At 45.8% G+C, this 13,205-nt stretch overlaps 1 protein-coding gene across 1 annotated transcript; it reads right to left on the bottom strand.

The window, feature by feature from the left end:
• Nucleotides 1–8,638: 8,638 nt before the first annotated feature.
• LOC123055627 (protein FAR1-RELATED SEQUENCE 5-like) lies at nucleotides 8,639–11,977 on the bottom strand. Its single transcript, XM_044479562.1, has 3 exons — nucleotides 11,860–11,977; nucleotides 10,146–11,417; nucleotides 8,639–9,837 (listed from the first exon to the last, which is right to left on the bottom strand). The coding sequence occupies exons 1-3, from the start codon at nucleotides 11,975–11,977 to the stop codon at nucleotides 8,639–8,641; spliced, it is 2,589 nt and encodes an 862-aa protein (XP_044335497.1).
• Nucleotides 11,978–13,205: the final 1,228 nt, after the last annotated feature.

The raw sequence follows: 13,205 nt of genomic DNA, 5'->3' as shown, positions 1-13,205 counted from the left end.
TGAAGAAAAATCGGATAATACATACTGGACTATTCACTTTGACGGGTCCAGGCAATTGGAGGGCTCGGGGGCTGGAGTTGTGTTAGCTTCCCCTCGAGGTGACAAGTTTTGTTATGTACTACGGTTGATGTTTCCCTGTACTAACAATGCAGCTGAGTATGAGGCCTTGCTCCATGGTCTTCGGATGGCTAAGGAGATGAGCTTAAGCCGGGTAAGGTGCTTTGGCGACTCAGATTTAGTGGCCCAACAAGTATCAGGCAAGTGGGATTCCAAGGATCCCCTCATGGCGGCTTATCGCCGCGAAGTTGATGCCATTGCTGGACACTTTCAGGGTTACCAAGTAGAGCACATCGATCGCAGAAAGAATGAGGCGGCTGATGCATTAAGCCGGTTGGGCTCTCAGCGAAAGCCGGTGCCGCCTAATACTTTCTTGGATATTCTACATAACCCTTCTGTCAAGTTGCCTACAGAGGAAGACTTGGCTATTCCTGACCCAGAAGCACAGTTGGTGGCGGCTCTCCATGTTATCCCAGATTGGACATTGCCATACTTAGCTTACATGACCCGGGGAGAATTGCCTGAGGATGAAACTTTGGCCAGACAAATAACCCGGCGGTCTAAGTCAATGATAATTATCAATGGCGAGTTGCATCATCGCAGTGTCACTGGAACTTTTCAGCGTTGTGTTTCCTCTGAGGAAGTTCAAGCAATTTTACGTGAGATTCACGTGGGGGATTGTGGCCATCATGCCGGCTCAAAATCCCTGGTGGCCAAGGCTTTTCGTCATGGTTTTTATTGGCTGACGGCTCATGCTGACGCAGAGGACTTAGTCAGTCAATGTGACGGTTGTCAGAAGTTTTCAAGACATGCTCACGTGCCGGCTCAAGAGTTGAGGATGATTCCAATCACTTGGCCATTTGCAGTCTGGGGGCTTGATATGGTTGGGACCTTCAAAAGGTCCAAAGATAAGAAGACCCACCTCTTGGTGGTGGTTGACAAGTTCACAAAGTGGGTTGAGGCAGAGCCCGTTAGTAAGTGTGACGCAGCCACGGCGGTTCAGTTCATGAAAAAGGTGATATTTCGCATTGGTTTTCCACACAGCATTATAACTGACAATGGTACCAATCTGTCTAAAGGCGCCATGGAGGAGTTTTGTCAACGAGAGCATATTCGGCTTGATGTTTCATCAGTGGCTCACCCTCAATCCAATGGTCAAGCTGAGAGAGCCAATCAGGAAATCTTGAAGGGCATCAAGCCCCGGCTTTTGGTCCCTTTGCAACGGACGCCGGGTTGTTGGGTGGAGGAGTTACCCTCCGTGTTATGGAGCATCAATACTACTCCTAACAGGTCTACGGTTTACACGCCTTTCTTCATGGTTTATGGAGCGGAGGCGACATCCGTCATGACTCGCCTCGAGTGGCGGCTTACGTCGAGGCGGATAATGAGCAGGCGCGTCAAGATGCTCTTGACTTGTTGGACGAACAACGTGACGTAGCAGCAGCTCGCTCGGTGATTTACCAACAAGACCTGCGCCGCTATCACAGCCGCCGGGTTAAGTCCAGTGTCTTTCAGGAAGGTGATCTGGTGCTCCGGCTCATCCAGGATCAGACAGATGCACACAAGTTATCCCCACCTTGGGAAGGGCCCTTTGTGGTCAGCAAGAACTTGCACAACGGGTCATACTACCTTATCGATGTTCGGGAGCACAAAGATTCACGTAAGTCGGAGGAGGAGACCCGCTGGCCGTGGAACATAGCTCAGCTTCGGCCTTATTACACTTGAGCCACCAGCTCTCATAATGTATATATTTCTATAGCCATGTATATATTGTGATAAATAATAAAGCAGGGCCTTTGTCCCTTTTTCCTCCAAAGGTAAATGTGTCATTGTTATTTTCATTGCAACATTACATGGTCACTTGGAGGTTGATCCGGCTTATGATCGTATTCAAATCTAGCCGTTAAAAATATGATCACTTGGGGGCTTCCTGTTCAAACATAGGTCGTATCCGAACCAAAGAGAACATAGCTGTCGATACCCACTTGATTGGCATATTGCCGAGCACATTGGGGAGTTTTTCTTAATCATATTTGAATCATAGCTCAACCCCCTTTGGGAACCGACGTGGATCGTATTCGAATCAGCGTCGTTAAACAACTCTCAAGGTCATTTGGGGGCTTCCTGTTCAAACATGGGTCGTATTCGAACCAAAGAGAACATAGCTATCGGTACCCTCTTGATCGGCAACGCCAAAGCCACTGGGGGCTATATGATCGTATTCGAATTTTAGCTTAACCCCTTTGGGATGGTTCTCTGGTCGTATTCGAATCAGAAGCCTCCAGATTTTTGACATCTTTTTGTTGCAAACAAGTTCTTTTGATCATATCAAAAGTATTCAAGGGTGGTTTAAATTCCACCGGCTTAACCTTGATTAATAATGTTGATGGCACATAATAAGTATTATAAGTGCTGGTGAGCCGGAGTTCTCAACCTCATTATTCGGGTTACATAAACCAGAAGTGTATTTGAAGGCTCGCAGGTATGCTATTATGGTATCTCGAAGATATAATTGAGAGCCGGTTTATTATGACTTTGATTCATATTCCGGGTTATATGACTCTTCGTGCGGTAAGCCGCCTAGGGACTTGTGACTTGTTTTCTATGCAGGACAATTGAAAACGGCTATTTAAAACTTAAGAAAAGCAGAGGATCAAACATAACCCGGAAGAATATAAAGGAGCAGATTAAATGGAGTTAAGCACTACACACGTGCACGATGGCACGACAAAATTAAGTGTTCATCCTACTCTATTACATGACTCCCCGAGTCTGAAAGGTGAGGCATCGTCTTTTAATACATCATATGAGCCGCCTATGAGATCAAGGGCGTTGTTGGCCTGAGGTTTCCGGGTCATCCCTCTCCGCTCCTCCGGCTGTGTCCATGACCTGGAAGGTTGATGATTTCCAGTCAATGCCACTCAAGGCTTCAAATTGAGCCTCATCATCAATTAACCCGGCCGGGTCAACTTCAGGGGCGAAGGTATGATTACGAGTCGGAGGAATCAGGCTGACTGCTTCATAGCGTGGTGTTGGGATCCTCTGATTCTCCGCGTCATAGCCCGGTTGATACTTGGTAAGGTCTGTATCATTACCAATCAAGGTGGCCACCGGGCGCACGCTCTTCACACAGGCGACGAAGTCTTTCTGCTCAAAGGGGGTGCCGTCTTCCTTCAAGCTGGGGTATCCAAGAGCGATGTCGGCCGGGTCTAGCTCCGGTATAAATGCCTTGGCCCGGCTCAGAGCGGCTATAGCTCCGACTCTTGCAGAAGCCCGTCTCAATTCTTGGAAGCGTTGAGGAAGTACGGCAAGCCGCCTGAGTACATCTGCCAGGTGAGTGGGAACCTCATTTGACAGAGCCACAACGGCTAAGGCATGCTGTGACCCGGTGTACAGTTGCTCTACCAAAGTATAAACCGCCTTCAATTTGGTCAGCACATTTTGATTAAGATTGGAGCTCCTGGGGCCTGCATGACAAAGTCAGGTGAGCTGATGGCAATGGTGATACTTATGGGAAATGAACGAAGTAAACTAGTTAGAAACTTACAGAATAACTTACCGAAGATTGCGGAGACCATCTGAGATACATGGCATTTTAAGCCGGAAAGTTCAGCGGTTCTTTCAGTAAGAGTGGCCTCCGCTTGTTCGGCCCGGCTGAGCAAGGCAGTCTTCTCATCCGCCCAGGCTTTTCTTTCTGCTTCAAATTTTTTCTTTAGTTTCTCTTGTGCAGATACACTGAATTCAAATTTGGAATTGGCCTTTTGGGTCTCACTTTCCTGGGTCTTCAGGCGGTTCCTTAGATCAGAGATTTCTGATTCAAATTTCTTACAGGCAGCCTGTACAAATTCTGGGTTACAGTTAGGGTGATTATAATGCAACATTAAGTCCCAAGCACTTTGCAAGCAAAGACACTTGGCACTTGGGGGCTAATGTATGCTGAAAAGCTCTATTTACAGTGCCGGTTCATGAAAATAAGTCCCAAGCACTTTGCAGGCAAAGGTACTTGGCACTTGGGGGCTAATGTGTAAAATTGCTCAACTACTTGATTAAAGTAAGGAAAGAACCGGGTTAACTGTGACTGTTTAAGCCGGCCCTTGAGTGTGACCAGGTAAGCCGGTTTCTTGCAGTAATTATTAAGCCGGCATTAAGTCTACAACATATTTTATCATAAGTCATAGACTTGGGGGCTGGCATGGTAAGGATAACTATGGAGTAAGCAAGAGAGTCATACCTTAGATTTTTGTTGTATTTGCTTCACCATGTCAATTTCCAGGTCCCGGCTGTTGTGCACTTGATTAACATAGCCAGAGACAATATCTCCAATGCTCAGATTGTCATAGTCAGTGATGTCCAGCCTGGCCCTGCGGCGTTCCAGAAGCTCTTCCTTGGCAGAGCATCTAGCTAGCACGGTCGGTCTTCCTGGTTCGACAAACTCTGTCCGGGTGATTACAACGTCCGGATCATCTGGATGAGCCGGGCTGGGGCTCTCCGGGTTATCGGAACCTTCCATGACTTGTTCATCAGATGGAGCAGTGGTGGTTTCAGGAGCTGGTGCAGTTGGCGGCTCATGAGCAGAAGCCTCAGGTTCAGTCAGGACCGGCTCTTCGGCCGGCTTATTTTTCTTCGCCCTCTTGCTGGGCTTTACTTGTACACTGAAAGTCAAAGAGTTAGTGCAAAAACATGAGTAAGATAAGCACAAAGTAAGCTGATCATCATTACCCGGGTGCGGTCTTGAAGGCCGGCAAGCTAGACTGCATTGAGTCGCCAGAGGAAGGTGAAGTTCCCTGGTAGTTTGAATCAGAAGAATTGAGTGGTTGACGAGTGACGCCCGCCAAAGGATGAAAAGGATATAAGTCGGAGATAACCTCAGTTCGGCGCTTCCTTGTCACTTCGGGTAAGCCGGAGGAGAGGTCTGCGTCTTTGCTAGTCCGGGTCTGCCTCCGGATCTCATAAATCTGTCGCTTCAAAAGAAATTGAGGATCTTGATAAGCTAAAGGATGTGAAAATCTTACTTTCCGGGTTACTCTTCGAACTTTCCGTCTCAGCAAAGGCTCGGAGTCGGATGAAATTATAGTTACCTCTTCATTCACTTCATGACTTGTTCCAGTGTCCTCCTGCTGATAATCCGTGTCAATAAGATGGTTAAAAAAGGAGCCTAAAGAGTCAAGAGCTACCTCTGACTCGGAGGTGTCTTCCAGACGAAGCAGGTCCGAGGCGCTAGGTTTACTCCCCTTCTTACGGGGAGCGGCTTTCCTGGCGGCTTTTTTAACTTTCCTGGCTTTCTTGGCAGCTTCGTGGTCATACTTGACCTTCCAGAATTTATCATTAGCCTGTAAAATACAACAAAGGTTAGTAAGTTAAGACAAAATCATTAAAATGGAAGGAGAAGCATTCAGGTTAATGGTTTACCGCTGGAGCCGGGTTAGTCTTGCAGAAAGGGCTTAAGCCCACTCTCCCGCAATCTGCCAGGTTCTCGTTCAGAAGCGACTTGGTTGTATCATCAATGACGTCCTCAGGTAAGTCGTCTGGGCTGTGTCGTAGAGGATCATCTTTCTGGCCTGTGTAATCACACATCAAGCCGGGGCCGCGGCTTAGAGGAATCACCCGCCAGGCAACCCAGACCCGGACCAGATCAATACCATTCAAGCCGTTCCCCAGAAGAGCTTTGATTTTTTTGATGGTGGGTGTAAGTGGTTGATGTTCAGCTTGAGATAATTTGTCCGACAAGGGGTGATTTGATTCCAGGCGCAGGGTGCGAAAGCCGGGCAGAGGGTTCTCGTCAGCCGGAGAAGTGTCCTGGCAGTAGAACCATGTCTGGTTCCAATCTTTCGGGTGGCTTGGCGGCTCAGCATAAGGAAAGAGACAATCTCTCCGTCGTTGGATTGAAATTCCGCCAAGTTCCAAGCTAGGCCCGTTGGCACATTCATTCTGGCGGTTCAGGTAGAATAACTCCCTAAAGAGCAGCAAGCTGGGCTCTTCTCCGAGGTACACCTCACAGAACACTTGGAAGTTGCAGATGTTTGACACGGAATTGGGTCCGATGTCTTGAGGTCGCAGGTCAAAGAAGTGAAGGACATCTCTGAAGAATTTTGAGCTGGGAGGAGCAAAGCCCCGGTTCATGTGATCAGTAAAAATGACAACTTCCCCATCCTTGGGTTGAGGCCTCTCTTCTGATGGGTCAGGAGCACGATAGGACATGACCTCTTTCCTTGGCAGATAACCCGATTTCACGAAGTCAGCTAAGATGTTGTCGGTGACGTTGGATCTAACCCAGTTGCAGGTGATGAGTGCTTTGGGAGCCTTAGGTGGCATTGTGAAAGATGGAAGCCTATGACAAAATAAAGTTTCCGGTTCAAATTTAAGCCGGAGGAAAATTTCAGTTCAGTATTCAAGATGGCGGCTTATGAAAGGGCCTAATGGTATATGGTTAATTGTGTCAGGTTATTTAAGCCGCCGTGGATATCATGACCAATTAAGTTATTTAACTCTATTATGAGTGATCCAGGAATTTCACAAAGCATGGCTTCTTTTAAGCCGGCGATATGACCCGCCATGGTTAACAGATGCAGTTTTTGCCTAAGTGTTGCACAAACAAGTTTCACAGATTACAGGGATTATTTTGGATCAAACGATCATCCAGAAAAGAAAAATTTCTAGACCTAAGGAGAAGTTCATAAGCTCTAAATGAGGTCTTTTTGCAAGCAAAAGGGGTCTGCTAATATGGAAAATGGGCGTGAAACGACTACCGCCGGAGTTGTGCCTTACTCTTGGATCAAAGGGAGCCGTTGTGGAAGAACTGCGAAGGAATCGCGAGGAACAACGAAGAACACTGAAGAACTTGCGAACCCTCATGTGGATCTATTATACGGGATGTCGAGGACTTACTGGTGCTGACGAGCAGCGGAGATGCGTCGCGGTTCTCTGGTCAAGACAGGTCGATGCAGCGGCCTTGGTTGGTGCAGACGGGACGCGCGGCGGCGGCGGCGGAGCTCGGGCTCTGGGGTGTCGAGAGGAGGAAGACGATGGAAAGGGAGAGTGACGAAGACCTGAGGGCTGGGCCTATTTATAAGGGACGGCTGATGAGTGGGCGCGAGAAACGAGGAGGCTGAAGACATGATTATCCAGCTGCAGAGGCGCCTCGATTTTCGGGATAGTTATTAAGATAAGGATCCGTTGAGATACGTTGGATGGAACGTGCATTAATGACGGATGACGTCATGGCGGGTTACCAAGAATCCAGAAGATGACGTCATGGCGGGTTATGACCTTCGCACAAACAGAAGCCGGAAGATTTTCTCTTAAGGTATTGAAGATTGACATGAACCGGTTCAAATCAATCTGGGGCCTAATGTTGGGGATATAACTACTGGTGTCACCCGCCCAGGAGGGGCCGGGTTACATTGAGACGATCATCGCATGAAGCCCAGAGTCAAGCTCGAAGATGGCGGGTCAGTAATGGGCTTAAGGCCCAGAGGCGGCTCAAGGCCCGTAGTGGTAAACCGCCGTAAGGCGTGACTTGTAGTGTAAGGCAAGAATAGTTAAGAGTCCGAGCCGGACGCTGTTTATAAGCCGGCCGGGACTGTGAGAGCCGCTGGGCGTTAACCTCTCTATATAAAGGGGCGACCCGGCGGCGGTTCAGGACAAGTAGGATCAGATCGATAGCCAGGCAGAACGGTTTAGCTCCTGGTCATCGAAACCCTAAGTAATACCACCTCAACTGGAAGTAGGCTTTTACCTTCAACGTAAGGGGCCGAACCAGTATAATCTTCGTGTCCTTTGTCCCGTTTAACCCCTTTAAGCTTCCTAGCGGCGATGGCTCCACGACTAAGTCCTTGCTCGAGGACATCTGCCGTGACAATTCCACGACAACAATGGGTTAGTTTTTTTGGCTAGTACTCCATCATTTTTTTCCATCTAAATACCCGGTAACTTAGTAGTGTAGCATTTTAAAAGTTCGTTCACCTTTTTGCTTATCTTATTTTGCTTTTTAACACATTTTTTATTTTTTTCCTTACAGCACCGATTGCGGTTTCTTCGCGTTCAAGATCTTGGAGTTCTGGGATGGTAAAAATATCCCGACAATAACTAAGGAGCAGATCCCGGCGCCGAGGAAGATATTGACAAGCATGTGGCTGGACCATCCTCTTAACAAATGCACACAATGGCGCTATCACTTGTTCAATAAGGAGTAATTGATGTGAGAAATTTGCACCAATATAAGTTTTGATTTTAAGTTTAAGAACGATGATAGTTTTATACATTTTTTTCTGGGCTGATTACTATCTTTTTTATACATTTTTGCTGATAACTTATGATAGTCAATGCTGATAACATACTATAACAGGTGCTGATAACTTTCTTCTTCATGGCATCATAACATTTTGCTCACAAACAAAAAAGATAACTAATCTCATTCTCATTTCTGAAAATCCCCATTACATTCTGGACGATAACTTACATGTTTCAGTGCTGATAACTTTTCATTACATGGTGTCTCGACACCGTTTTACACAATAAAATGGGTAAAATTGATAAGTAAAATCTCTAACTTGCATTTTAATGCCCATCTAACTTGCATTTCTCAGTGCGGGATGGGTAAGGTACATTTGCGTTTATCATGATCTGTCGACCCGCAGACTCGACACTTCCTCTCTTTTTTTGGCTTTGCAATGTCAAATGGGTGTTGGAATCTTTTCTCTCTCGGACGCCCTTTTGTAGTAGACTTTGGTGGGTCTAGTATCACTCTTGTGTTTGATGATTGGGATCCCTCGGCATGTGAGCCCTGGAACTGGAAAATATTGCCAGACACATGCGTGACAGGAATGCTTCCTTGATGCGCTACTGGGACACCTTCAGTGGCACTAGTCCCTGGTGGTGAAGAAAACATTTGTGCTTCTTTTCCCTCATCTTTTTCCTTTCTTGCTTTCTTTAGCTGCCTCTTTTTTAGTGCATCCATGTCGTCTCTGAAAGCATTAACATGTTTCCTTGCCAATGTCATCCCTTCATCAGTAGTGCAAGCGTCTTTTGCTTGTTCCTTGAAATCATTCAGAATAGATGTATATCTCATGATATTTTTTCCTTCCTCTGTCATTCCCTTCTTAACTGTTGGCTGTTGGTAATCAGGCTGAACAAGATCCTCTTCTGGATCCCATGTCCACCTATCCAGGATATACCTCCTCGGTATCTCGTAGACTCCAATATGTTCCATTACTCGTAGTATGTGTGCGCACAATAGTCCATCGCGATCAAACTTGCAGCAAGTGCATGAGTATAACCCTTCATCCTTGTTCGCCTGCACATGGTAGTCCCTATCCCCATACTTTGGTAGTATGCCTCGGAGCGACCACATCCTGAAGGTTCCATCTTGCAAAGTGTCGCATCCGTAAGCAGTCTTTAGCTTCATCTCTACCTGGAACTTGGAGAACAGATTTTGTGTGTATATCCCTCGCATCTGTAACTTGATTGGGTTCAATGAATACATGTCTGCCTCTTTGTAAATTGTGTCCACTTGCTCTTTCGCCACAACCACCATTACTTTCTCCTGGATTGCAGTGTATTGAGTTGCGAATTCAATCAATGAGTTGTTGGGGTTCATGTACTTCTTGAGCACAGCATTGAATCCCTCGCTCCTTGCAGTTGTCTGCAAGAATGGAAAGAAATGCTTCATGTAGTACACTGGGGCCCAACATTTCCTATTTTCCCACAGCCATTGATAATGTTCGTTGTCGATCTGGCCATATTCGTCCATCATTGCCCACCATTTGTTTTCAAACTCTTCCTCTGTGATACACAAAACATGAGACAATTACAACATCATACACAATCATTGGTAATTAAAGTACAAGTATGCTGGTAACTTTTCTTAGTTGTTAGATGGTAACTTTATTGAACAGTTTCTCCATATCTGGTAACTTTTCTAAACCACAAGTTGGTATCAACATATGTAACTGCCCCCTGGTAATATAGCCAACAAGATCATGGTAACTTGTGTAGACCCACACATGGTAACTTGTGCATCACATATATTCATATGGCTTCTCAAGTTTGCTGCATGGTAATTAAAATGGGTCAACAGATTAGGTACGTACCAGTCAAGCTGTTGTCGACACAGTCTTTGAACACTTTGTTTAGTGGTTTATCACCGGCCATAAGTTTTCCAAGTTTCTCCTGCGCCTTCTTCATTATATGCCAGCGGCAATTTCTGTGTATTATGTTCAAGAAGACCCCGTCGATCGCACTCCTCATTGCAAAGTCCTGGTCTGTGATGATGTTTTTAGGGGCAACACCACCCATTGCATGGAGGAATGTGTTAAACAACCACACAAAGTTTTCCTTTAGTTCGTTTCGAACGAAGCCACACCCAAACTGGATGGATTGACCATGGTTATTAATTCCATTGAATGGTGCACACGGCATCTTGTACATGTTTGTCATGTATGTCGTGTCAAACGACAAACAGTCATTATACTTTGCATATGCCCTGCGTGATGCGCCATCTATCCAGAACAAGTTCTCAACCCTGTCCTCATCATCAAGTTTGATTCTCCAGTAGAAATATGAATCTTTGGCCCTCATCTCTTGGAAGTATGCAATTGTGCTCCCAACGTCCTTGTGGCGGTGCTCTAAGCGGAACTTAGCTCGTTGATTAGCAATGTCTTGTGTCGTGTAGGGTACGTCTTTAGCGCTCCCGTAGAACCATGACATCAGCTGCATCTGCCTCGCAGTCTCAACGTTGCATCCGTGCAGAACCCTCAAGAAGTCCTGCTCCTCCTTCGGAATGTACCGATGTGATGATAAGAATTTTGTTAGGGACGGCTTTTTGATCAGGGGGTGATTGTGGGTGTCCTCGAAACGGTCAACAGTCCACCATGCATCATCGTGGGGTAGGTACATGTGCGCTTCACATTCAGTCCTAACAACTTTCTTTTTTTTCCTCTTCTTGACAATGCTGGCTGGGTTTTCCACATCTTGCAGCTCATCCCTGTCCTTGCGTCGTTTGCCATATTTTGTACAAACTAGTAGCACCCTGCTTATAGTTCCATCAACCCTCTCTTTCTTGAATTGCTGCCTAATTGCAAAGCCAGTCCTGCGCGCGTAGGTGCTGTAGTGGTCACGTGCGCTCTCCAGGGTGTCAAATTTTGTCCCTTGTAAAGGTGTCTTAGGTGTGGAATATGCCTCCATGTTGTTGCCTTCCATATCAGCATCGATCCCAGCAGATTCTGGAGTTGCTGGTTCGCTTATTGTCTGCTCTCCAAGGCTCCCAGCTCCTGTGCTTGCATTTGTTCCAGCACTATGTGCACTTGTTCCACCACTGGGCAAGCTGTTGTTTGCGCTGATTGCCCGAGCACCTGCAATTTGGCCTGGTAGATTAGTGGAATATTACATGATAAATAACAGTTTTCCATCATGGTAGTTTTCTGAAGATTCAGTGAATGTATCTTTCTTGTCTGCCTAAACAACCCTGGTAATTTGTATACTCTGAACCTGGTATTATGAGTGCACCAATGCTGGTAATTTTCAAACCCACTTCAACAGTAAAGCATTCTTTCTGCCTAAAAAACCCTGATAATTTGCATCCTCTGAACATGGTAATATGTGTGCACCAATGATGGTAAGTTTCAAACCCACTTCAATAGTAAAGTATTCTTTTCCGCCTAAAAAACCCTGGTAATTTGCATTTTTTGGACCTGGTAATATGTGTGCACCAATGCTGGTAATTTTCAAACCCACTTCAATAGTAAAGTATAAGACTGGGTTTTTCATTCCATGATGATATGTAGACAGTAATGTTGGTAATTTTACCTGTCCCCATGATGTTTGGGTATGCTGAATTGTTGCTTGGTGTGCGCGCTGCATCGCCTTCTTCATGCATTCTACCTCCTCCTCCATCCTCTGCATTATCTCCTCTGCTAGCATCCATTTATCTACTCCTGCTTGATTTGTTTTTACGTTTGCACGTTAGTATACATTTACACGTGTTCACTCTTTTTTTGAAACTCATTGTTTTGTTTACTCTTTACACAGGTGTTTGAAGGCAAGAATCGCAGGGGTGATTGAGAAGAACACTAAACAGGACAATTACAGTACAACATGAGCATCTCCATTAAAAGGCAGCACTTTTCTTTATCCAATGTTAGTACTTAGCTAAAGTGGATGATAACTTTTACTATGTACAGATTGATAACTTGTTTACTTCATGCAGTATAACATTCTTGTAGACTGAAAAATGAACCTTTTTTGCAATGCATCTTCCATTGTATGAGATAATGATTTTTGTGGTCAATAAAGGTTCCTCTTTCCTTTATTTGTCTTTATTTTTCCATGGTAGACACAAAATCTATGTTTAGTGTAGCAAGGGAATGGGGTATTTTTTTTGGGTACTCTCTTTTGTTGCATAAAGTTGGTAACAAAAACTACGGGGGCTGGTAATTTTGCACTTAGTTGATTGGTAAGTCACTGCAATAGGCAAAATTATGAGAGAAGTCTGCTTATTCTGTTTTCTAGAGGTGAAAGGATGGTAATTTTTGCACAGATTGGGAGGGGGTGGGGTGGGGTAAGTCTTTGTATTAAGCAGAATTTTTTGGAGATTTTGGATGAGTCTTGATTCTTACTAGGGTGAGGTGATGTTGCCTGGTGATTTCTTCGTCGTATCCCTGGTAATTTCCACCGCTTCCCTGATGATCTGCTCTTGTTTGATCCAGATCTGGAGGAGGGGTAGGTCTTTGGTGTTGATTTTGAGCAGCTGTATAGGGGGGAGGGGCGTGTGGGTGGTGGGGAGGGGCGTATGGGTGGTGGGGAGGGTGAGATAGGGTATACTTGCGTGGGAGGTAAGGGTGGTGGGGGAAAGTTGCGATCTGGAAAGTTCGTCGTGGGGGGGATGGCAATTTCTGTTGAGCCTTGTACAGCAATCGGCCTGGTTAGCTGGCGGGGTGATCGTCCTGGTTAGCTGGCGGGGTGATTGGCCTGGTTAGCTAGCGGGTGATCGACAGGTATGGTATGGTATGGTAAGGTAAATTTCCTATCGGACACACTGTTGCCAAATATCGAGTTCCTTAAATAAAAGGTCAAAACAATCTGATTTTTTTTCAAATAAACTAACTTTCCATTGTGCGTTCTCGCTTTTCACATCAATCATCGGTGAGGGAGTC

Source organism: Triticum aestivum, chromosome 2D, assembly GCF_018294505.1.
Source record: "Triticum aestivum cultivar Chinese Spring chromosome 2D, IWGSC CS RefSeq v2.1, whole genome shotgun sequence".
Lineage (NCBI taxonomy): Eukaryota > Viridiplantae > Streptophyta > Magnoliopsida > Poales > Poaceae > Triticum > Triticum aestivum.
Note: the sequence above shows the minus strand (reverse complement) of the source record. Positions and strands in the feature narration are given on the sequence as shown.